This window comes from Excalfactoria chinensis, chromosome 1 (assembly GCF_039878825.1).
Source record: "Excalfactoria chinensis isolate bCotChi1 chromosome 1, bCotChi1.hap2, whole genome shotgun sequence".
Taxonomy (NCBI): domain Eukaryota; kingdom Metazoa; phylum Chordata; class Aves; order Galliformes; family Phasianidae; genus Excalfactoria; species Excalfactoria chinensis.
Window position 1 is genome coordinate 76,687,955 of NC_092825.1, and position 26,265 is coordinate 76,714,219.

The following is a 26,265-nucleotide window of genomic DNA, read 5'->3' on the forward strand; positions in this document are numbered from 1 at the left end:
TCTTCTCTTTTTCAGACTGAGGAGGATCCTGCAAATGCCCTTCTAGAACCACTGTGGCCCGAGATACAGCATGAATTGAAAATAATTGAACCTGAAGAAGAACTCCTGCTCTTTCCAGCAGCCGTCCCCAAGACAGTCCCAGTTTCTGAATTCTCTTCTTCAGTACAAACAAATATTTTTTCCTCTGGTCCAGAGCAATGTACAACCCTGTCTGAGCAGAAATCTGCAGGCAGAACCCCACAGACCACAACTCAGGTGCCTTTATTTGATGCCACCAACACAGAACAACCAGACAGCCACCAAAACTACCAGTCTGATGTGAGTGCACAGCAGAGCTGTGCTTCAGCCCTCCCCAAACTGGGAACTCCCCTGACTAGCATAGCTGCTCCAAAGAACCAACGTCCAGTGGTGGAAGACAGTATGCGTGAATGTGTCACTCCTCCCTTGGAACTGAATTTTCATAGTCAACCAGAAGTTAATGAGCTTCCTTCAGGAGATGAATTTTCTCTTTGCAAAGGAGCACATTCAGAATCGGAGAAAGGAAAAGATAGCACTTGCCAGCTGCAGAAGGAAAGTGATGATCATACCAAAGTCCAGACTCGGAGCGAGATGCCTGAGATAGTGACTGCTGATAGAAGGGACACATTATCCTCCAAGGCACTGAATGGAGCTGGAATCCAGGAGCTGAAGGAGGGCAATGCTGTCAGTAGAACTCACGATGCTGGTGACCAGGATGATGAGGATAACTGGGCAGATAATGTACAGAGCTTAGAGCTTGTGGAACCCTGGGAGGATCACCAATGGGTCACAAGTCCACTCCATTCCCCAACCTTTAAGGACATTCAGGAGAAGACGATACCAGAGTTTCAGCCACAAGATCAGAGATCAGAGGCAGGCCTTTCCCTTAGACCACGATTCAGTCGCAGCCTCTCTCTGGATAGTAAAGATACAGTGATGAGTTTGTGGACTATCCCATTCTCTTTCATAGATGCCCCTGAACAGCAACAACCTAGCAGTGACATTTTGCCACTGGCTCACGAAATGCCCAAAAAGCCCATCTCTCCAACTAGTCTGGGCAAAGCTAAGCAAGATGAGAATAGTACATGTCTTCCAGAAGAACCTCTGAAAACTGATGAGCTGAGGTATCCAATCAGCAGGGAGGAAACACCAGCTAAGCAAGAACCCTCCAGAATCCTTCTTCCAGAGCCAGAGGGAAAAAAAGTGGATGTAAGCAAAGAAAACCCTTGGAGGTCAAAGCTCGAGCCATCCTTACCATACCAAAATGCCCCAGACAGTTCTTTACAGGCAAAGATCACAAAGGAGGAGTCATCCAGGTCTCGGGACATTGCTCTGGCAGAAGACAGTGTTACGAAAGTGTGCTCTGCCTCTGTGTCACTTCAGAGTAATAAAGATGAAGAAACACCTCGTAAAGTGAAAACTAGGCCGTCATCCCTCAACTTGGATTCACTCCTTCCAGCTCCAGATTTCTTAACGTTTGAAAGCCTGGCCATGCCTTCTGCCACTGGGAACTTCCTGTATGGACAGAAGGAAGTGAAAAGCAGTGATTCAGTCCCATCTCTGTCAACTACCTGCCCTGCTGGGGCTAAAGGTGTTTCCTGGCGCTCTCCTTTCAGTGCCCATGCAGATCTAGATTTAGATTACCTGGCAGTGGCACACGCTACCACTGGCCGTCGTAACTCTGCCCCTGTCAGTGTGTCAGCAGTCAGGACCTCCTTCATGATTAAGATGTGCCAGGCGAGAGCAGTGCCTGTGATACCACCCAAGATTCAGTACACCCAGATCCCTCAGCCCCTGCAGGCTCAAAATTCTGCTCCACAAGTGGAGAAGAAAGAAGCAGAAGCCAAGCAGGCTGGCAGGCAGTCTCAACGAGTGGCATGGGGCCACCTGGAACCCCCCAAGAGCCCAGTGACAGAGAAGAAAGCCAAAGTGGAGAAAGAAAACAGTGACCCAGCTCAAAAGGACTCAACGTGCCCCTGGAACAACAGCCTTGGCTCTCCACTGGAGTCATCTCAGTCCAGCCATAACCCTAGCCTGGATGCCCCTGTTCTGCGCCGAAAGCGCACTTCCGAGGGGGAGACAGGTGGAGATAACCCCCAGTCTTCAAAGATGGAGAGGCCATCAGGGTTCTCCAAGCCTTCCTATAGATCTAGGCCTGGGAGGCCCCAGAGTCTGATTCTCTTCAGTCCTCCTTTCCCCATTATGGACCACCCCTCCTCTTCAGCAGACTCCAGGGTGTTGTTATCACCCATAAGAAGCCCTACTCAGACCTCCTCTTTGAGTCCCATTTGTGGTGATCTGTCTGAAACTTCGCGGACAACACCTGAGGGAGTGATGCTGCGGAACAAAATGACCATCCCCAAGAATGGCCAGAGACTGGAGACTTCTACCAGCTGCTTTTACCAGCCACAGAGGCGCTCTGTGATTTTGGATGGACGAAGTGGGAGGCAGATTGAATAGTAACTGCTTCCCTTGCTCTCTTTCCATGGTAGATGGGATGGGAGTGTCTACACCAAGACCAACTCTGTTTCCATTTTGCTGTTGTTATTGATATGTTGTGCAAGAAGAACCCAATCTTTACCATTTTCTGCGAAGAATCTTGCTATGGAGGGTCAGTCTTTTTGTCTTGCTTTTCCTTCCCTTTCTTATCCCTTTCTAGTCCCTCACTGTCTGCTTTTTATTTTTTTGTAAGCAATTCCCAAGGAATATTCTCATTGTCTAACAAGCCCTGTGGAAGCCTTATCCTCTCCATAGAAAACAAAGGAAAAATAAATCTTGGGATAACTACAAAATGGGGCTGGGGAGGGACACTGTTCTAAAGCACTGCAGCTCCAAAATGCAGATAAGGTGAGGAGGTAAGTTCAAAAGTTTGGAACCTCTTTCTGTCTTTTCCTCACAGTCAGCGAATGGCCATGTCTATCTGTCTCTGCTGTATTCTTTGGACAGTGTAAGTCAATATTGTAGGAAACAGAATAGCTGAAGCGGAAGGTGAAGCTGGCATGAGCAAGACACGAAAGGTGTAAGACACCCAAGGATGTTCCAGTAGCAAACATGCAGCCCAAAGGTGCTGCCTCCAATGCTTCTGTTGCATCATAAATGTGCTCTTTCTAGCATGTGCAAGGCATGGAATGAAAGCTGAACAGGAAACACTTAGTTGTTCTTTGAATTTTCCAAGCCATGGTTATGAGATTTGTTGAACTCAGCCACACCTTCCTTTGATAGGCTGAGGAGCGAGTGTTCAGTGGTAGACTTCTCGGACTGGTATCAATGGAAGTGAAAATATGGCCAGAATGAAAGCCAGTATCAACTATTTTTGTCATTGCTTAAAGCCGGAGGACAGCTCAGCAAATATATCCAGTTATGCTCCACACAGCAGAGGAAAGCAAGAGGATCTTCTGAACTGCATATCCTTGCGCTATTGCGCTCTTGTGTCCTGACTGACATAATCCTTGGCCCTTGTTCTTTCATTGCCACTGTGTGGCATGTCTCCAGGTGCTTCTTCCTCCTTCAGACTCCCGGTCCTTACCATTTTACACTGTTTCTATGAGAGCATGGCTGGTTTTCACCTCCTTGCTCCTCAGTGCCTTCAAATTGATTGAGGGTATGGTAAAGAGGATGATTTGTGGGACTGCAGAACAGATCACGAACAATATTCTGAGAGGTGGATTTGAAGTAAATTAAGCTCTCTCCTGAAGGGCCGTTATCATTACAGGCAAATACATGTTCATATAAGCAATAGCTGCCATGGGAATAGAATTAAAGCTTCCTTTATAAAGCCTCTAACTCTTAAGTTAACTGCAGGCTCATCTGTTGCCTGGTACGTGATAATGGGCAATTGCAAAGCCAGGTACAGTCTGTACTGTCTCTGCAATTTAAATGCCACTAGTGGCTACAGAGGAGATGGGAGCACAGGTATTGCTGCCAGCACTGAGATTGTCCTTGTAATGGTACTTACAGGGACCATCATTCATGGAGATGTCTGATTTTATAGATCCTCCATTGTGTATTATGGGCTATAGTTTGAATGGAGCATCTGGTAGGAATACTATTAGCCACCACAATGAGTGTCAGTCAGAATTTCCCAGTGGATGTATGTTTAGGGCTTTTTTTTTTTTTCCCTAAAATACTGGCATTCAAAAATTGTTATCAAACTTAGCCCATGAGATCTTGGTCTGTCCTGAATGTGTCACTTAATTAGTGTCACTGTGGCTGAAAGGCCCAAAGTCTGTACCGTGCTTTGTCCGCACACTTTGATTGCTAAAGGAGAAAGATGCCAGGGTGCTGCTGAGAAGCTTTGGCATACAGTTGCAGGGAATAAATCTTCAGCAGGATTTTATCTTGCCAGATGCAAAGGGAACGTGAAAAAACAAGAGGGCTTTTCCCTGTCACAAGTTGCTGTACTTGATCCTCCCCATTGCATTCCTCACTCACATATTATGCAATATGAAAAGAAACAGAGGAGAGAGCTAAGTCTGTGCTGTCAGTTTTGTTGAGGAAGATTATTAATTCAGAAAAGAACCCAGAGTTCTTATTTGGGTCCACGTTGTCTCACAGATGCCAGCCCATGCTTTACCTGGGCAAGCTGTGGATGTCAGATCCAGCATATGCAGCTTCATAATGATCATATTATCTTCCTTCCAGACCATAAAATGCCTGTGCTGCCTGCCATTAAAACCAGGGGACTGCCAGTCCTCCATGTTCCTCATAGTACCGCTCTGTGCTGCCTTTACATGCACCCAAGTGCCTTTCCTGTTGCCTTATGGGAAAACTTTTAACCACCGTGGCCGGTTAAAGGTGAATGAGTTGGGAAGGTGTGATACGATGTATTGTGGTAAGGTTTTCCAGAAAGTAAAAGTAACGGAAATGGTGCCCAGATTTTTTGGCGTCAACAAAATAGTTTACTTTGGGAAGGGATTTATATTCTCTCAGTTCCTAGAAGTCTTGACTGCCAAGGCATCTGGAATGGAGCCAGCCAAACTCATAAAATAATGTGTCAGAAGAAAAAGAAAATGCGATGAAACCTTGGCACCTTAAAACCATTCTTTCTTTTCCTTCTTGATCTCATATAAGCTGATCTATGAACAAGAGGCGAGGTCTGGCAATTTGTATATAGTACGCTCTTAACAGTGTTCCAGTAAGTAATAGTTTTGGCATAATTGGGGAAGTTTCTGCAAGAGAAAATTACTGGAAAATTATATGTAATATTAAAGATCAGCCTCAAACGAAATCTGTATCCAGACTGTACTTTTAAAAGGTGCTTCAGAATTTGAGCTCAGATTCAGGTCCTGGGTTTTAATTAAGCACGGATTCTGTAATGAGATTTTTGTTGTGTGTAGCTATTTGCAGTTTACTCTGTTAACAATTTCAGCTCCAGCCCCCAGCTGATAGATCAGCTTTCCAAGATCCTAGCCAAGGGGGTATAATGCAGGCACATCACAATAGCTTTATGGTCATAAGTGGGCTTGTATCAAGAGCTGAGATAAAGCCCTTGCAGACTCTATGGAGCTGGGAGCACTTGCTTTGTTGCACAGGTGTCACCAACCACAGCTGTAGACTCAACTTCTGCAGTTTCCAACACTTGAGAGTGGGTCCATATTGATACCACGTCTGTAGTCAGCTTCAAGAACCAGGACTTGATAGTTGGACAGAGCCAAAGGCCAGAAGCCATTGACCAATGAGTAATACTGACTGTGGTTGGATCTTCCCAAGAGCCCACTTTACTGAGCCACTCCTGAGATCATCCCCAGGGTCAGACCTGATGTCATCTTCACTTTAGGGTAGCTAGGTTCTCCTCTGCAACCCTGCCGTATCAGATTGAACCTGAGACTGGAAGCTCTTCTGAAGCTCAGGGATTTGCAGTTGTACGTTGTGAGTACCAAATTCCTGTCCTCCATGGTGACTCTTTAAACACAAGGTTTTAAGGAAAGATTGTATTATTGTTTTTTTTTAAATTGTTCCTTGGTTTTGTTTGCTTGATTTTTTTTTGTGAAGCATTGAGAGGGAGAGAACTGTGTAATGGGATATGGGCCTGGCCCCATATTTGAAGTTTTATATGAGAGCTAAGTTGGTTGCTCTCAGCATTGTGGAAAGGACCTTCCTAGGAAGACGGTCACATCATCTGCAGATTTGCAAGGATTATTTTAGAGGCCCAGGAACATTTCATTTCCTGTGAAGAGTTTGGAGACCTCTCACTAATTCTGCAGATGGACTGGTCTGAATTGTGGCGTGGTATCACAAGCTTTTGTGGACTTCTACTAGCAGGAGATGAGAAGTAGCTAAATTTCCCTTATTCTTCCCATATAGACAGGGGTTTTGTGCAGCTTCTGTTAAGTTCAGGAGTGTAGCTAAGTGTGAAATGGTTGGGTGAGAAAAGTTTGGAATTGCCTGATGGAAAAGAGGGTCATGAATGGTATTAGTCCATGTGGGAACTACCTTATTTGAGGGAGGGTAAACAGAAACGAGTACTCTATTTTATTTTATAATCCATATTCCTCTGGGGCTGCCCATTCTATGCTTTCACTTCTGAAAGACTGAGGCACTTCTTTTTTCACCTTCAGAGCTTCAGAGGAACTTAGATCTGCATTAGAGGGCATTCATAAAGCCCTGAGACATCTTCCCTCACCCAGAGTCCAAAAGGTGCAATCAAAGTCTTTTTTTTCTTTATGAATTCTGAAATGCCTGTAGTGGTGAATATTGTGTTAAATTTATATATATATATATATATATATAAGAATATTATATATAAATGTATTAAAAAGGAAATGTAATTAAAATGAAGGAATTGTCTAAAGAGAATCCTACACATCTGTGAAACTTGGGCTGATGCACAAAACTGTTTTGTTTTGCAACTTTTCTAGCACCAAAAGCATGAGACCAACTGGCTTTCTGTCCTTAGAGAATCTTAATTCATTCTGGCTAATCTGTGGTGGGTAAAAGGTCTGGAACTGCCTTCCTCAGTGGGATCATATCCTGGGAGAGGAGGGCATAAATCATGAGAAACCGGAGTGTAAAGACTGCCTCAGCTTTCAACCACAAGCTTCTCCCCAGTCCTTGGAAGCACACCCAATCTACTGGAGCACACATTCCCTTTTGGGCATGCCCAGGTTTTGCAGTTGTACCTTTTGCTTCTCTCCATCTCTAAAAAATAGAATAAAATCTCCAGGGGGTGGGGAAGAAGCTGCAGCTGATCCCAGTTCTGTTCAGCTTATGCTTGATCCTAATCATATAAAGACTTGGTGGTAACCAGTTGTGCTCCAAGAAAGAAATGGAAAGTTTGTCACCAAGATCAACTGGAGATGGAATGGGACTTCCACAGGCTTGGAAGGAAAGGATGGTAGGAAGCAAATGCTTCCTATGGGCTCCATGCAGTAGCCCAGAACCTTGGATATTGCTCTTCCGGGCACTGGTCTCCTACAAAACACTATTTGCTTCCAGGTCAAGGGAAGAGTTGGAAATCAGACACTGTGAAAAGGACTGTCCCCATCCTGCTGGATCTGGTTTTCTCCTGCTAGCCCTGTTGGATTGTATGTTTTGTTAAGCTTTGTTCTGTGCGTGGACTTGTCTGCCTTTGTGCCTTAATGCTTAAAAAAAAAAAAAGAAAAAAGAAAAAAGAGAGAGAGAGAGGGGGAGAAAAAAAAGGAAACAACCACCAAAATAAAAAAAAAAAAGATGTTTTGCCAGGTCTCAGCCATGAGATTAAACTGGAGTTTTTATAAAAAACAGAGCTGTGCCCTGGTGATGTTTGGAAATATTTTGTATCATCTCCCAGGTTTGGTTTACAAACGCAGCGCCAATGGGTTTGCTTTTCTTTGCGGTGGGATTCGGACCCTTCTCTTATTGTACGAGTGGCCAGGGCACTGAGCTGTGTTTTTCTTGGTCTGCCTGAGGTGGTGAATGCTAAGACCCTGATGATGCATTTTTCTGACTGGAGGTTCTGAGGGCTGCAGCTGTTCTGCAGCCCTGAAAATGAAGTGAGGTCTTGGAGACTTCTGCGGGATTACCGTTACCTGAAAAGCTTTAAAGTTTCCATGAGTATAATTCATCTTTTTACTTAGTATTTCAGGCCGATGTTTCAGTGATGCATAATCACACCCTCCTGTTATTACAGCTTGTGCAGAATCCTGCTGTCTGCTGTAATGTAGACCCACAGAGAATAGGGGGGCAGAAGTAGTATGGGATGCAAACACTTACCGAGTCAACAAGGGAAGATGAACAAGTAAAGTTACTGTGAAGCATTGGATGGATTATGTATGCATTGCTGTCAATTTGTAAAGGATAAGCAAAAACTTCACAAAATTATTAAGTTTCCTTATTCTCTGGATTCTTGCAGCATCCTCATTGATTCAGTCTCAGCTCTAGTGTGGAGGTGAATGTTATTAGTGTGTTCATAATTCTACTCCAGGGGAAGAATAAGACAGCAACAGAACAGCCGGGAGTTCTTCTGGCTGTAGTGTCAGTGGGCATATCTGCAGTTTATCCTGCTCCGTGTTCACTCCCAAACAACAGAAGAATCATTAGGTTTAATGAAATACATTTTTTTTCCTATCAACAGCTGAACTCAGGACTCGACTCCCTTTCCTACAAACTACATGACTTCAGTTTCCCTTTAGGAAAATGCCTGGGTTGTGCTTCCTGCTTTCCATGGCAACTGGCACACAAAATGGAACAGAAAACCATGTCTGCTGAACTCCGCAATTGCTGTTGGCCCCAGCCAATTATTAATGCTGTATGAGAAACAGTATTTGTGTATTCATTGTGCCACAGAGCCTAGCAATGACTTGGCAGTAAAACAGGAGAATCTCAAACTGCCCCCAGTGCTGCTATTACCAAACTCGAGCAAAAGAGGCCCTATAAGTCCTGGTCGTGCCCCAGTCAGCGCTGTGCCCAACACGAATGTTCCTGAATGCATGGAAGTGCTTGAACACAATTTCAACCAATTCCTTTTGCCTGCTTTCCCATCACTATATGTCTGAAAGTCTGAGTCAGGACAAGCATCTGCATTGGCTGCATTAGAAACATCAATTGGAACATCATAGATACTTTCAGAGAAGTCAAAGCCAAGATGAAGCTAGTTCCCATATTGATTGCTAACCGGGAGACAAGATAACACAGCACCAAAGAGAGCTAAATACTTGTGTTTCATGCATCCCACTGTGGGAAGTCTGACATGCCTCTCTGGTATCCCACTGGTTGGAGTTTGAGGTCAGCTGGTAGCAAAGGTAAGGCAGGCAGCTAGAGAAGAAAATGCATCCCAGTGGGGGAAACTTAGGTTGATCTGGGACAAGGCAGCAACAAGAGCATGATGATAATGTCCAAGATGGAGAAAGGCGCTGAGATCTTGGACTACATTTTCTTTCTGAGCAGAATCAAAATCTTCAAAAAACTCGTGTGTTTCAGAGTTGAGGATTAGAAATGAACAGGAGCTGCGAAGCTCACACCTGGACAGGTCTTAATGCCCCCAAAGGTCAGGTAGAACTTGAGTGTTAAGACAAGAGCATTTGGGTCTTTCCATAAGGAAAACGGGCAGCCGCTTTCACATGTCATATTTGCAAACTGCAGAGTGAGATAAGTCATATTTTGCATACCTAGTAAATTCACAGGAATTACATCCTGTACTTTGGGTCCAGATACTTCTTAGAACTGGACATGTTTTCTCACATCTGCTGCAGGGAGCACGTATCTCTCTAGCATTCAAATCCCTTATCTGAAAAGACCAGGAAATATTTGAATTCAGTGAGAGGAAAAGACTTCAAAGAAAGCTCAGTAGCTTCTTAAGAATAAACCACAAGGAACAGGAACATACGAACAACCAGAGCTGGAGAAAGGAAAGTAAAACACATGATAGTTATTAAAGAAGGAAAGTTTCCTGAAAAGTAAAACATGAAAAGGAAGAAGAAAAAAATACCCATAAGGCATAAGAGTTGAACCATTCTGGAAAATATCAGAAAATCAGTGTTTTTTCTTGGTCCACTATAGACCTAGACTTATGTTAATGGGCATGGTGGGGATGGGCTGATGGTTGCACTTGGTCATCTTAGAGGTCTTTTCCAACCTCAGTGAGTTTATGATTCTACTATTCTAGGTGACTTCTTTCCCTCCTCCTTTGTATGAGTCCGTTTAGATTAGAAGAAACAAGGGCTCACAACCTGCAGTGGTTTTACCTTCTCCTGAACTTTGTGCCATCCAAGGCGGTGTGCACTGCCTGAAAGATAGAGATGGAAAGTTTTCATCCTGCATTCACATTCGATAAGAGCCCCAAACAGACAGAGCAGTTCACTGCCCATCACCTGAATTTCTTGCAGAGTTTATCTCCACCAGTGCACGTGCACGAACTGCTGCTGACCTTGCCTGTGCTGGAATTCAATCTCGCGTGCAAGCCCACATAGTCAGAAACACCCTCACCTTTTTTTCTGCCATGGAAAAACCCTCAGCAGTCATCCTAAGCTCCCCAGGCAGTGGGCTCTCCTAAAGATGGATGCCACAGATCTCAGGGAGAATTCCTGCAGGAGGTTCCCAGCATACCATACGTTGCACAGGCTTTCCCCAGTTGCTGGAGAGAGCAGGGCTGCCAAGGGGTAGAAGAAGGAGGTTTCGTTTATGAGTTTGTTTTAGGTCACACTTGGTCCCAATAAGCATTTTTTTGGCATAGGTCCCTCTTGTAAGGAATGCAAAAAATGAAGATGGCAGGACAGTGAGCAGGATGGGAAATAAATCATCTGAGTCAGAGGATACTGAATGCTGCCAACAGCCTGGTGCAGGCTTATGCACTGAGCTGACAGCTAGATGCAAGCACACAAGGCACCGTGTGCTGCGAGTGAACCAGCAAAGCAAAGAGAGATGGGGCCTGAGAGATGGCATGCAAAGAGATTTCATAATGGTGAAGGATAAGTGAGGGGAAAGGAGGAGAGGAGTAGGAGAGCCTACTGAAGAAATGGGGACAAAGACAGGCCTGTGGAGCTCCATAGCCTGAAGGAATGAAGACCTTCAGCAGGGCTGGCTACAAACATTCAGCAATTTGAGGGAGTGTTGGGTTTTTTCTTTGCATGCATTGGAGAGGGGTGGCCAGGATTTGAGATACTTGGTGGCTTAGAGGTCAGGCTGCTCAGTCAAGTGTGAAGAACGGATATTTCTGAGTGAGACTCATTTTTCAGAACTGGAATATTGCAGTAAATTAATAATCTAAAAATACAGCTGGGAACTGTGGGAGAATTTAAACATGGATTTTTGCCAGAAGAGAACAGTGAATATTCACACCTACAGAGAAAAATATATGCAGAGCAAATCTGCAAACAAACCACACAGCTTCCACCTGGTGGAATTATTTCTTCATCTTGTTTTAGTCCAGAAGTTTTCTTGTATCTCTGCACATTGCCTGCTCCGATGACCAGATTTGTCCACAACCTCCAGCAGAAATCCAAACAGCTGAGAATGAACAGGATTTCTTTACAAGCCCCAGCCAACACTCAAACCTGTTCACCACCATTCCTGTCATGGGCTCCATCCCTTCCTCACCCTGCCCTGGCATCCCAGGTAGGGAACTCATAGAGATTGGGATCAGCCTTCAGAAGCTGAAAATAACCAGAATAGCTAAAGCTGGCTTTTTCTGGTTGAAGTGTGGCATGCTTGGCACTTCTGCACAGATCCACCATTTCAGAGGCCGCTGGTGCATCACAACTTTTATGTTTTTTCTCTGTACGCTCTAAATCATAATGTGCCGTGTGAGCTAAAGGCCCGAGAAGCAAAAGGTAAACTTGGCTAACCCAAACTGGAGTACTGTGTCCAGGCCCGAGGCCCCCAGTACAAGAAAGGTGCAAAGCTCTTGGAGTGGGTCCAGAGGAGGACCACTAAGATGATCAGAGGGCTGGAGCACCTCTCCTATGAGGAAAGGTTGAGGGAACTGGGCTTGTTTAGCTTAGAGAAGAGAAGGCTCCAGGGAGACATAATTGCAGCCTTCCAGTATTTGAAAGCAGCATATAAGCGGGAGGGAGAATGACTGTTTATGATGGTGAATAGTGATAGGACAAAGGGGAATGGTTTTAAACTAATACAGGGGAGGTTTAGGTTCGATATGAGGAGGAAGTTTTTCACTTAGAGGGTGGTGATGCACTGGAACAGGTTGCCCAAGGAGGCTGTGGATGCCCCATCCCTGGAGGCATTCAAGGCCAGGATGGATGTGGCTCTGGGCAGCCTGGTCTGGTGGTTGGCAACCCTGCACATAGCAGAGGGGTTGAAACCAGATGGTCACTGTGGTCCTTTTCAACCCAGGCCATTCTATGATTCTCTGAACCTGGCAGGCTTCAACTGCCATTTGTGCCATAGGTCAGTAGTATCATTTTCAACCGGTAGGAGTAGTGAATACTGCAGTGGCCTATTCAAGGTAGTTTCAGTTTCATCTCTCCTATAAAATCCTGCTGAATTTTCTCTGTTTTGAAAGCTGTGCTATAATCTAAGCACATTTAGATGCTGCAAGAAGAAAGAGACTTCTGGGTCTGAAGTAAAAGACCAAAATGGGAAATAATATTTGAAATTACCTGCTACTGTGGTCTTAAAGTTTTCTGTGGGCTGTTTCTCCAACCACATCCATATGGAGAAGTCTCTAGCGTGTTCCATACCTGGACATGTTGCTTATTAACAGATCTATTTGGTCTACAGAAATAATCCAAGCAGGAGATCTGTAGGCAGGTGAGCAGCTCTCCACAAAGCTGCTATGGCTTGAGAAGGTTTTGGAGAGATTTGCCCAAGCGAGGACGGAGACAGTGTGCTGTCCCTCCTCTCCCATTCCTCTTCTCTCTGCTGTTGCAGCAGGTAGGGATTTGCAGTTCACAAGAAGGAGCATTCAGGCAAGTCTTTACTGGTGCTGCCTAAAGAAATCTTTGGATTTGTTCAGATCTAGGTGTTGTTGTAGCTATCAGTTACATACACACAAACAAACAGCAAGGACATTTATAAAACAAACCCAGATCACTGACACACATGGTGCCTGTGCTCTATCCATGTCCTCAAACGTCACAAAAAAGGGCCGAAGACTGAAGGCTTATGGAAATAGCTGAAAGTCCAGACCCTCAAGGGCAGTTGTCTCCTCACTGAAGCAGTGACCCTTCCACACTGTCTTCCTTTCTGAAGGGGTTGATCCACGGGGATTCTCCTTTTTGAACGCACAAAGAAAACCCCTCTGTGCTTCAGGCACCTGATTCTCCTTCAAGCCTTTTGCCTTCTCTGTCTCCCCCAGTACTCCAGTGAGGGACCACTGACCTGCACACCTTTGCATCAGGGCTCTACGCACTCAGACCTTCCTCACAGTCCCAGATACATACCTTCATTTCCCTTTCCCAAACACAGAATCACGAGAGAGAGTAAACATTTTTCACTTCCACTTGTTTTTAATTAGCGTTTTTGGCAAACATACAAAAACAAGGAATGACAGTAGCTGGTAAACTGTCACAATCTGAGACAGCACACCTTAAAATGCTCTACCCCAGAGGATGTTTACACGAACATGTAACTGAAGCATTCACTCAGAAAGACTCCAGATCAGCCTGTGCTGAAGTAAACCACCACTGCTGAACTGACTGGATTTGGTTCAGAGAGCACCCTGTTGGCATTTTTTCACAAGATTGTTGCCATTTTTTTTGCTGCCTGGCCTGCCTGATGTGGGGATGTGGGATGGGGGGTGCAAAGGGGACACGAGCACATCCGTGTAGGCAGCGGGGTGATTGAAGGGTGTGGGACAGCTCCTGCCACAAAGCCAACTGGAGCAGAGGACCCCTTGTAGTCTGCACATATTCTAGTGAAATCTTGTGTGAAGCACGTGCAGATTTTGATGGAGGTGCTCACGGAATTTTTCATGGTCTGGCGCTTCTGAAGGTAGAGAAGCAGCAGTTTCGTAGGGACAGGACTTGAACACAGGCAGCACATTGCAGAGGAGTGAGCTAGTCTTTCATTGAGCTTGGCTATCAGCAGACTTTTCATCTGTGATATGTCTTTGCTGCTGACACATTTAAACTCTTAGAAAATCTTCCTTACTCTAAGGCAAGGAGTGATGGAGACCAGGAGCAGAAGTTGAAAGATAAAATATATTAGAGAGTTCTGCAGTCTTCTCCCTTACTGCATCCGCCTTTATTGGTCACAGGAGGTTACAGCTTTACTCAGGCAGTTCTTGCCAGAACCTATAGCACTATGATTTACATTCAGCCTAGTTTGAGAGAGGGACTTTTCTGGAGCAAGCATATGTGGACATTTTCCCCTCTGATGCCATCACAGAACAAATCAGATTGTGTCTTATCTTAGCTCCAAGGATTTCTCACACAGCAAAAGAAGGGTTTTGCCTCAGCCAGGAGACATTTAGACAGCAGAACAAGGGGCAAAGAAGGAACAAGTAGTGCGTGACATTCATGTGTCATGTTTTCTGAGGGGCTAACGCAATATGGGAGAGGTAGTGGGAAAGCTTCAGGTCCCCAGCAGCACAAGGAGAATGGAGCAGGAGATGAGTGAATGCATTTTCTTAGAGTGCTTCAGGACAAGGCTGAGGATGTTGAGCCTTCAGTACGCAATTCTACTCCAGTAGAACATGGTTCCGAGGAGAACGCAGAACTGAAAAGACAAGACTGCTGAGTTTCTCTTCCCCTCATCCCTTCCCCACACCTCTCCCCCCAGTCCCATGTAATCCTACTGATAGGAAAGGGCAACAGAAATTCTTGATAAGCAAAGTTCATTTGGGAACAGGGAGCTTAAAGCTTTTTTATCTGCACACAAACTTCACAGTGCAGAAAGATGTGCACGGACATAACTATTTGACCAGATCACTCAGCTCACTGGGGATTATCTGTCACGAAACTGCTGAACCCTAACTATTTGCGAAGTCTTTGAACTAGAAATGGAATTATCTGTCATGATTACAGTTTAGATGATCCAATACCCTCCAGAAACAAGAATCCGAAAGCTGTTTGCTGTGCTGCTTATTGAGATTGCAGCAGGACACAGTGGGCCAGAAGGCCATCTAGCTCTTTGAGCATGGAAGCCAGGGATGGTGGGAAACTTTTGTAGGTAGCCCTGTTAGTGGAGCAGGCTACAAGCACATTGGTGATTAATAAATATCATCTTCAGATGCTTTTCAGCCCCGTCACCCACCTCCACCCAAGTGGGTGTGAAATAGTTAGGAAAGAGAAGAGGAAATAAAAACAAATAGTAAGTACTCACAGTCCAGCAGAGGATGGCAAAACCAAACCAGGCAACACCCCAGGCCTGCCTGTTCAGTGGCCCAGAAATAACATCGTAACAACCCTGTAAGGCAACCATGCATGAATCAACACAAGCTTTGAGCTTCTGTTGCTCAGTTACAAGCTCATCCACCTCCAAAAGAGAGTAAAGTGGCACGATCCTCTTCTATTGTTATCTGAGTAATTCAAAAAGACAGTCCAGAACTACACATTATTGACATCTTGCAGATAACCTGCATATTTCTAGCTCCAAATACAAAGCAGACCCATCTTAAACACTTCAAGGACAGTTTTCTGTTCTATCCACTTGCCGAACACAAAGACAGTCAACACAGAGCTGGACTCCAGAATCCAAAAGGCGTAGGCAAGTTTGGAAACCTAAACATCTTCTAGAAATGCTTATTAGTGTAAAATCTCATGCTCATGGCCCCGCAATCTGTCTGAACAGGAAAAGCTGGTTAACTGTAAAGTTCAACAAGTGATGTGTTCAGTAAGTGGGTCTCACTGTAGGAAACACTTCTCAGAGATGCCCTACTATTCATTTAATGGGGCACAGTGCCAGAGGACAGCCCCTTCTTATTCTCTTGCCATCTGTTCTTCATTACTTTTGACAGCTGCCTAGAGGAGGAGAACTGCTGTCTTGCTCACTCATGTACGCACTCATCTTTTGGCAATGTTTGATTTAGCCGGCGACCACCTGCATGTATGAGGTACTGCTTCATATTGATAGCGTTGGAATAGTTTTTTTCCAATTCATACACTGAATACTGTATTAAGTTTTGGCTTCCTCACTATAAGAAAGACATTAAGGCACTGAAGTGTGTCCAGAGAAGGTCAACAAAGCTGTGAAGGGTCTGGAGCAAATTTCTTAAGGGGATTGTCTAAGGGAACTGGGATTGTTCAGTCTGGAGAAGAGGAAGCTCTGTGGAGACCTCTTTGCTTTCTATAACTACCTGAAAGGAGGTTGTAGTGAGGTTTGGGTTGGCCTTGTTTCCCAGTTAACAGTGATAGGATGAGAGGGAATGGTTTCAAGTTGTTTCAGGAGGAACTGAGGTTGAATGTTAGGAAACATTTATTCTAAGTAAGAGAGGTGAGGCAGTGGCACAGGCTGCCCAGGAAGGTAGTGGAGTCACCATCCCTGGAGGTGTTCAAGAACTGTGTAGATGTAGCTCTGAGAGACATGGCTTAGTGGGCATGGTGGTGATAGGTTGGCAGTTGGACTTGATTATTTTAGAGGTCTTTTCCAACCTTAATGATTCCGTGTTTATTACTAATAGTCAGAAAAGCCTTTACCACAATCTGTGCTGTGTTCTACTTGGTCAGGAACTAACAAGCACTGCTTCTTCTTCAGAAAGATTTTGGACACCTTTTGGACACTTAGCTTACAGGAGAGGAGGAAGGCTATTCCCTATTTCCTTCCCATCCAGCAAGGCACTTTTGATCAACACATGTTAACTGGAAAAAAAAGGTAAAATCTTACATCGCTGTTATAGAAGCCGGAGACTCCAAGCTTGCAGCCATCAAGATTGATGGGTTCTCCTCGGGTATCCATGACACAGCAGTTGTGTGGCCAAGGATAGTCCGCATCATTGTGTGTCATCCGAAAAGCAGATGTGTACTCCTGCCAGTCCGAGGGCCCATGCACCCCGCAGCACTGGTTCTGTGGAGTGAGAGGAGGAAATGGTCTTCATGGGCCAAGGTCACAGCCCTGCATAAGGCTGTCCCTTGCACAAGGTTAGGCATTAACCACAGATTTATGGGAGAAATTTTTGAAGTGCTTGCCTTTGTCAGTCTGCCATCTGATAAACAAGCAAAATGGGGAGTGTGTCAGGACTTCGTCTAAGGTCCAAGGCAGATGTTATCCTTTTTACTACTGAGTGGCTCTGAGGAGGTCTTGAAATTCCAGAGCAGCAGAGCATTTAGTAATAAGTGATAATATTCAGTGTTATTATTACCTGGAGCATGAGCTTATCCCATATCTTTGTGACCCTTTCGGTCATCCATTTGTCACTGTTATTGTCTGTCTCTGACTTCAGATACCTCTCCAGCATTTGCTTCAGGAAGAGGTTTGGAGTAAGCTGCAGGAGAAAACAAGTAAACAGACAATCAAACAAAACCACCACCAATAACAAAAAACACCACCACCAACAAAGGAACACCAGAAAAGAACGAAGAAACTGTGTAAATAAGTGGCCATGCAATGCAAATCTGTGGGTGGGTTTGCTTGCTTCAGTATCCAGCTAGATAAAAGGAATGCTATTCCCCCCACCACTCCCAGTTTTACACAGAGGAGGCTAAAGAACAAGATTTAAGGGGCAGAAGCAACAAAGACACAGAGCATGAATCTTAAGCTTGTCCTTCCAGATGTCAGATCAAAGGAGATGTGCAGAAGCAGTGGTTTATGCTTGATGTTGCTTGGAGCTGAGGTGCCTCAGGTCATTTTCCCCACCAATACCTGCAATAACCCACGTCATCTTTCCCTTGCTAGTAACACTGCCTGTTGTGATGCTGAAGGTTTATATGAGAGATAAATCAGCCTGTAGCTGAAAGACTAAGTACTGCATTGATGATTCAGCTAACCCGCACCTTTATTTCCTTAGCTGCAAGGTTATGAACATTTTGGAGCATCAAATATAACAGAAGTGTTCAAAAGAACAAAGATAATTCCTTCATCAGAATGAACGTTGAAGACTTTCTTTGTGAGGTCCTACTCTAACTCAGCAGCAGTCCTTTGAACTTATGTTGTACAACCACATGGGCCATTTACTCCACTAAACAGGAAACAGCATGCCATAAAACTGCAACATATTCCAGTGCAGTTGCATGAAGACATGAGAAAAGCAATACTCACAAAGTCTCGGTGAGTTGCTGCCGTGATGCAAGAAGCCATTTCAAATGCATAAGTGATCAGCATCAGAATAATATACTGTTGGAGAGAGAGAGTAGAGTTAGCTATTGAAGAAAAAGTTAAGCAGTTTATTCCTATTCTGTATTTCTCAAGTTTAAGCCCCACACCCTGTTCAAGCCAGAAACTTGAATTGAGCTGTACCAGTGTCCCCAGTCTTTTCTGTTCCTCTGAACATTCATGTAGTCCTTCTCTGTGCTCATTTCAGTTTGCAGTTCACTTTCCTGAAGGTGCGTGACCAGAACTGTACTCCATCTCATAGACATGTTATCATCAGAAATTTGTTGAATAGCATCAATCCTACCCTATCTTTATGGATGATACTTTGCTTGATATGCCCAAGATTAGCATCAGCCATTTTCTTTGCTGCATCTCATTGGCAAATTTTTCTTCTGTTTGCAAGCTGGAAGCTTCTCACCAAGAAGCTGATCCATCCTAGCAGGAGAGGCTATACTTCAGGGAAAGAGAAGGTGCAATTTAATATGTTGTTTAGATCCTCCTGACTTTGCATCCTCAGATTTCTTCAGCACTCGTGCCTTGTAAGGAAAGAACCTTCATGAAAACTGATCCTAAAGAGCACCACTCACACTTCGTTTCACTGCTTCTCAGTGCAACCCCTTTCAGTCTTTTCTGTATTCCCTTTTAGAGTTCTCATGCCTCCATTCCTTCTCCTACACTTCAATATAGTTTTCCCAGATTCAAGGTACTTGTTTTCTTCTTCCACCAGCGTCTGCCCGGTACCACAGCCTTGGGTTTCAATCAAGACATCAACATTCAGAGTTAAGGAAATTTTCTTCCATCACTTGTTGCTGGTGAACTTCCTGGCACAAGAGCTCAGATCTCTGTCTCCTCTTTAAAACAGACACTCTGCCACCCTACATTAAGCTAAGATTGAGCTGATTGCAGAGTTTTCAACTCTACCCTCCCGTAATGCGCACACCAATTAATTTCACTACTGTCAACCCAAAGGACTGAGTGAGAAATTGTAGAGGTTTGTTTACATCTTAACATTGTTCTTGGCTTATTCAAAGCTATCTATCCTCATCCCTGCAATTTCTGTTTGCTTGCTGATGCATAATGTCAGCTGCACCCATTTTTGGTATACTAACACATACTAATGCCTTGTAAAGAAGTCATTACTTATCAGCTCCTAAACTAAATGGTACGTGACAGCTGAAAGGCAGTAAGGAGAAACTAGAATCTAAACCACATCCCAGCTGCATCTGATTGCACAAGTGCTTCTGCACTGCTTCAGGGCCAGGTCAGGGTCAGGATACGTGGTTTAAACCTTCATTGTGGTTTTTGCAATTAATTCCCCCACACTAGTTTGGGATCTTCCCATGCATGTGTCCTCACAGATATCACCTTGTGGGAGAACACAGCCAGAGAGAAGAAGAACCTTCGGCTTCTCTTCACTAATAAAAGTTGTCTTTGCACGGTTGGTAAATACCAAGACGAGCAGGGAAAATTAGCCAGTATTTTTGAAGGTTGGCAGGAATCAGTGGTACACTTACCACCAGTAGCAGAGTCTTGCTGGATTTCATGACTCCAATGATGCCGAGGATAGACAGAGCAAGAAGTGCAAAGCCAACGAAGATACCAATCCAGGCTGCAGCGTAGATGTCGTCATTTTCAGTGGCTTCCAGCAGAGGGTAGAGACCGTGGGGATCCGACACGAAGAAGATGCATTCTGCTGTCAGGGCAATACCACACATCTGAGAAGCACAAGTCAGGGAGAACTATTAAACTGAGGGAAATAACAGAGTCATGAAAAGAAAACTGCATTCATTCTATTCAGCCTCATACCAAGCAGGAGCTCCTCAACTCCTCCACTGCCCAACTCTGCAACCCCTTTTATTACTCCTTAACACAAGAACTGCAAGCAAAACTCTGCCAGCCTGGACCCCAAAAGTCAGGCCTGGAACTTGAGAATGTTAATTAAAAATTAACACAAACTGTCCTGTCACGATATGGAAGGAGCTGTCTGGAAAGATGTTGATCAGCAGCAAGGGCTGTTCCTCTAGAGTCATGTTGGATTTGTGGATCAACCCCTGCTATCCCCACCCAACCGACCTGCCAGCACAGCTCTCCTTTGTCCCTTGCCTCACTCTGCATTGCTCTTCTTACTGGTCGTCTTCACATGTAAAAAGAGATTTCTTGGCTAGGAAGTGTTAAGAAGTTTCATACTGTAAGGAAGATGCCACCCATCCACATCCCACTTCACTTACCCCAATGACCACATTCCCCAGGATTAATAGACCCTGACAGATGCGTATGCCATTGTCAGTTTTTGCCATCTTTAGATCTTCATGCAAACTGAGAAAAATCAAAGACAGTCATCAATTAGATTGGTACAATAGGCTTCATTTAGAAAAAGAAATTACCCATGAGGAGAGGATAGACAGAATCCATCTGTCTGTACCCCTCCCACTCCTTGCTTCATGGTAGTTTTAAAGGGAAAACCTCCCCAGGCATGAAGTTAATAACTGAAATGCTCCCTGATAGTAGAGCTACACAGGAGTGGGACGACTGCACAGTGTCTTCAACTCACTTTTGAACTGTTTTATCCCTGACACACCAGTACCCATGCAGACGTGCAGCACAAGCATGGCTCATGTTGACACATTTCCATCTGGCTGGAAACAACAGCTACTGGGATAAACACCAAATGAGTTCAATTTCCTCACCTCACTTCTCCTTCAAAGAAGCCAAATTTATTAGAGGGCACATCACACATCTTATTGGCCATTTCCTTTTGGCCAGCACTACCATGGAACCAAATACAACCACAGAGATAGAGTTGTATCCCACATACATACCTACGGCACAGGGCTTGGTATCACCTTACTAAGGGTATTTCCCTCTTTCCCCCCCATGCTGAGAACTGAAGCTGGGGCCCCCATTCCCAGTCAGGTATGAGGGACAGAGCTGCTAAGGCTGCAGCTGGCTTATGGGAGATGGGCCAAGTAGCATTCCCACCAAATTCCTGAGAACATTATATCCTGCAGGCTGGGCCCAGGCACTCCACCTTGAAGTCAGCTCCCTCCAGAGAGAGAAGCATAAAGGCATCATTCTGAAGTGTGAGACCTCTTGGAGAAATGAGCCCAAATTCCAGAGCTGATGATGCCCTTCTTTCAAAGGGACAGAGCACATGTGTGCATGGCAAGGAAGAAGAACTCCAATCCGGAGACAGCTGCATGTATTGTGATGTTAAGAAAATACAAGCAATGAAAGAAAGGCTGAACTGGGCCCAGCTTGAGAAGGCAAAAGGCAAACAAGTTTCACTTTCCCACTGGAGTACCTGCACTTGGGACCCCTCTTCCTGGGGCTACCAGCTCTGAGATTCTTCAAATAAACTTTTGAAAATGTAGAGCAGACCCAGCTGCTCATTAACCAGGAGAAGTTTCTTGATGTGCAGGACACTCTGGGACCTCTCTAACATAGGCCATCTCCAGCCTTTCAGTTCTCAGTCCTCAGCTGCCTTTTGTGACTGTCAGGAGAGAGTGACAGAGAAAAAAGCCAGAACTTCCCATCACCATTTCTGCAGCAGTTTGAGGTTCTGGCATGGAGAGATCTATGATGCTTTTACCATTACACTAGCAGCAGCAGAGCACATAGGTATTTTTCCAGGATAGAAAGAGAGGCCATTATGTCCCAGATAAGAAGCCATTTTTACTCCCAGCCAGGTGGTTGGAGACTGGCCCAATACATCTAAAGCTGCATGACGCTGTACTTGAATGTGAATGGCAGGCATGTGAAGTCAACATGAAGCTGCCAAACTTGCCCTACTTATTGCTAGCCAGTATGTCCAGGTGTCACACACAATGCCTTGCTGGTCAGAATCATAGAATCATTAAGGTTACAAGGGCAACTAAGATCATCAAGTCCAATTATCAACCCATCACCATCATGCACACTAACCATGTCTCAGTGCCACATCTACATGATTTTTGAACACCTACAGGGACAGCAGCCACCACCTCCCTGGGTAGCTGTGCCACTGCCTTACCAATACTCAGATCTGGACCTTGGCAGTGCTTAGCCACATGTTCTCCGGATCCTGACAAACCTGAGACAAGCACTTGTCCTCTACATATCTGAAAGCTGTAGAGGCTACAGCCTAAATCGCTGCTCACACTCTGGAGATTTTAGAAAAGCCTTTAGTTATTGCTGGCTAAAGGTCATCGCAAATCAGGGGGCAGTCCCAAAAGCAAGGTGCAAGAATTCTATCACATGAAAAACTGGGTCTGCTCCAGCTGCCATGCAGAGAGCTGGGTTCTGTGTCACGTTGCACTATTATAGATCAGATCACTTGTGATTAACAAAGCCACAGCCCTTTCCTTAGTATTACAGAAACTTCTTTCTCCTACCTTTCTCTCTTACGGGCATCCCTGCAGTGTAACAACAGCACTCTGACCAAAAGGATGCTAGACCTGGCTTGCTCTTGGCTGCCAATGGCATAACTCAGCCTTTTATATATATATATCATATATATATATATATAAAATTAATATGAAGACTCTTGCACATGGACTCCCCACCCATCCCACATGCTTCCCACAACTTGGATTTCTTCCTGTCTTGTATCCAGGACTTGGCTTGCTCTTGCCTCTCCTTGAGCAGCTATCACTGTAGGCAGACCAGCCTGAGAAAGAGAGCTTGATCTAAAACCTCTGTGGGGATGGTTACATAAAGCAATGTTCAGAGAATAGGAAATGGAAAAAGGACAGAAGAGCTTTTATCGTGGACCTAAAAATGAGCAGTGCAATGGAAATCCCTCTTCCACTCCCTTCTCCATTTAGAAGGACCAGTATCAGCACTGGGATGCAGGTCTGGAGAGAGGATCCAAAGCCATCACAACAGCTGGATCTGATGACAGCTGAGTGCCAGCCCTCCAACACAACCCAGAAAAGAAGCTGCAGGAGATCTGGGGCTTCCCACCCCTTTATGCCTCAGAGGTAAGCCACATTAAGCCAAAGCATTTGGGGCAGGTGCATGAATGCTGAAGCACAAAACCAGCCTCTGGGTTTGCCTCACACAGAGGCATGACTCACAGCCACCCACCCAGAGTGACACAGGGAGGCAGTCCCTGCTCCCAGAGAGACAGGCAACAGCAGCTTGTGCCTGAGGACTGAAATAATTTTGGAAGTAGGGAAGCCTTCTGTGTGGGCTGGTTAAGGTTAGTTTTACAGCCCAAACAGTTTCCTGGAGCTGCAGGCAGATGTTACTTCCATGGCCTGAGAGCTTTCTCAAGCCCTCCTCCCTTCTTCAACTCACAGTGGCTTGCAGCAGGTCTGGGGGAGCCAAAAAACAAGCTCCTTTCTGCAAAGACTGGTTCCTGCCCTTGCTGTTGGGTGACCAACCCTATACAGGGCCACTGCTGGCACTATTGCCTTGATTCAGGGTGATTCAGTCTTTGGTGTATCCCTAACACCCATTGGCCTGATTGAACTTTTGAAGCATCTGCATCCTATTTTTACAGGTTAAAAATGGATTTTAGAGGCCTTATAGATGACAGCTCCTTGCTTTAGTCTGGTCTCATTCCATTTATAACCAGCTGTGGTGGAATCACAAAGCTGCAGCCAAGAGATGTCCAAAAACACACCTGTAAGCATCACTGGTTTCTACAAAGTGCCAAAACTCACCTCAGCACTTGTGAAGCATGGAGTACTGCCTTCACCGCCCCCACATGTATACAGTCTCCTTCCTTGGAGATACCCAAAACCTATTTGGACATGGTCTTCTGCAGCCTACTTTGGGTGGAGGAGACTTTCAGAGATCCCTTCCAATCACAACCATGCTGTGATCAACATATCCCTCTCCCCAAGGTCTGAGGAGGCCTTCACCACCACTGCTCTGCTGTCAGCAGGAGGCCAGAGGGAGGACATCTTACTTCCACCACAGGCAGCAGTTGGGGTGCTCAAGCTGTCGCCCACCATCACAAGCACATCAGTACAGGGGCAGGGACAGGGTGATACATCTGGAGAGCAGCACAAGGAGAGATGGCTGGGCTCAGCAGAGCTGTGCCTCACCCCCTGCTCCCACCCCACGTTTCAGCATGCCTGTGCACAGCGTGGCATTCTTCTCCCTTGGTGTAAGGAAGCGCGGACAAGGGGCCCATTTGTGCAATTTCCCATGGGCTCTGCAGCCTCCAGATGCCTCAGTGGAAAAACTAAAAGCTCAGAGCCGTCTAAGCGCAACCAAACAAACGCAGCCTTTCAGCAACTGAAACCTCTGCCTTGCCCAGGGGCTCTGCCCTGCCCTTCACCCCATCCAGCCACCTCTCCTCCTATCCCTCAGGCTTTCCTGGCCCCAAGGGACAGACTGTCCCTACAAGCACGATAAGTGACAGGGTGCCAGGGGAGGGAATTTAGCAAGGTGGAGCTGCTGGCTGTACTGGTGCCATGGGACAAGACGCCCTGGTCAAGGTAAAAACCCTAAACACAGACCCTCTTCACAACCCTAAACCATGATAAGCTTCCATGCAGCAAGGCCTGAGTAAACAAAATTCACTGTTATTGTTGTTCATGCAATTAAATGACTGATTGATGAATTCTTGGACCTTTGCTGCATAAAGGTGGATATTTGAGGGCATCGACTGGCCATCTATTTATCCTGAGGCAAACACCTCCAGCACACATACTCTCCTCTGTCATCGCCCCACTTTCCAGCAGCACACAGTCACCCCTGGCAAAGAGCAGTGTGGTCACCAGGATCCAACCATGCTGAGAAAGGGAAGAGCCAGACGGTTGTTTTGCGCTACCAGGGGAGAAATGTAAAGCAAAAACAAAGCTCAGCATCAAGCAGGGGTCAGAGACTAATTAAGTTTCCTTTTGAGAGAGATTGCTATGAAACGAAGCCTCTGTGAGCAGAGAGGTGGCTGGTAAATCATCAGGCATAATTACCTCAGATATGGAGCTGGGAGGCAGTTTTTTCCTCTCTCCCTCATTAGTTCAGCAGAACCAAAACAAGAGATATTTCTTCTTGCCTTTCCTATTTTCATAAGTGAGGGGGATTTGTCTTTCTCAACGGTGATTTTTTTTTTCCCCGATACTCAACTATGTTGGTAACAGATCTAATTTATTTTCCCATTCCCTCCTCCCCAGTCTTTAGGAGAATAAAAAAAGAAATGAAACAAATTAAAACAGCCATACAGAAGGCAGAGTTTGCAGCAGAAGGAAAGAAAAATCAACTCTTAACAATCTTAGGCAGTTAACCTTATCCAGGTAGCAGCCTCCCTCACACTAAACACGGTCCAGAGACTCAAATAGAAATCATTTAACGTAAAAACCTCTTTTTCTTGTACCAGATGCTTTTCGCTTCTCTGTCTAAAGAGGTTGGCCAAAGCCGGGTACTCACCCTTCCCTGCTGGTGATGCAGAAAACCAGACCCACCTGCCCGGCTGGTGGATTCCCTAAGAAGCCTCTTTCCCCCTCCTCAGCTGGTCTTTAAGGAGCCTGGGTTGCTGGAGGAGAGTGCTGTGTGATTGGTAGGGTGCCCATCACATGAGGAACACTTCTTTTTTCTAGCCAAACCTGTTCCCCAGTTCTTGTGGGACCAGAGGGTGTCTCTGTGATTCTTAGATTGTATCGGAATGTTGCTGTGCCAAAACCAGAAAGCTTAAAGAATTTCACTCACTGTACTCTCAAAGAGGTGGACGGGTGACTCACCCGCATGAGATACTTGAGCTTTAAAGAGGATAGGCAAATTTGAAGGGTGTAAATCTAAATATTAGCACTGCTGAGCTTTTGTTTGAACAGAGCGTAGAAAGAATGCATGGATGAGAAAAGAGAGAAATTAATAGTAGTGTTTTCATTTAATTGCTTTGCATGGGAAAAACTTGAAAAATACGGGTAGTTTGGGTTGGAACCACCGTGATGTTCTTCAGCTTGGGAATTCCTTTAGAAACAAATGTGTAAGCATCGGCTACTGTGTAAGATGCAGTGGATAGCTAGAAAAGTGGAGCAACCGTTGCATTGCCTTGGGCCCAATGGTTTTTTTAACTCATTCAATCTTATGAAGAGTGAGCAAAATCAAGAACATACATATGTACGTATCTGCCTGTGATGAACTGGGACTGAGAAACAGCAGAAAAGGCACTTCTCTCAACTTACTCACACATTCCAG

The 26,265-nt window shown here is 45.2% G+C and overlaps 2 protein-coding genes across 2 annotated transcripts in view; one reads left to right on the forward strand and one right to left on the reverse strand.

The window, feature by feature from the left end:
- Positions 1–6,691, forward strand: part of ARHGAP31 (Rho GTPase activating protein 31) — a 55,787-nt gene extending 49,096 nt beyond the window's left edge. Inside the window, exon 12 of the mRNA XM_072361519.1 lies at positions 16–6,691. Within this exon, the coding sequence (XP_072217620.1) occupies positions 16–2,478 (2,463 nt within the window). The 3' untranslated portion in view covers positions 2,479–6,691. The remainder of the gene's footprint in view (positions 1–15) is intronic.
- A 6,683-nt stretch (positions 6,692–13,374) lies between these two features.
- Positions 13,375–25,760, reverse strand: UPK1B (uroplakin 1B). Its single transcript, XM_072349821.1, has 8 exons — positions 25,498–25,760; positions 20,367–20,454; positions 19,653–19,853; positions 18,085–18,159; positions 17,189–17,311; positions 16,714–16,893; positions 15,214–15,297; positions 13,375–14,607 (listed from the first exon to the last, which is right to left on the reverse strand). Exons 2-8 carry the CDS (start codon positions 20,433–20,435, stop codon positions 14,557–14,559), a joined length of 783 nt encoding a protein of 260 aa, XP_072205922.1. The 5' UTR covers positions 20,436–20,454; positions 25,498–25,760; the 3' UTR covers positions 13,375–14,556.
- Between the last annotated feature and the right edge of the window lie 505 nt (positions 25,761–26,265).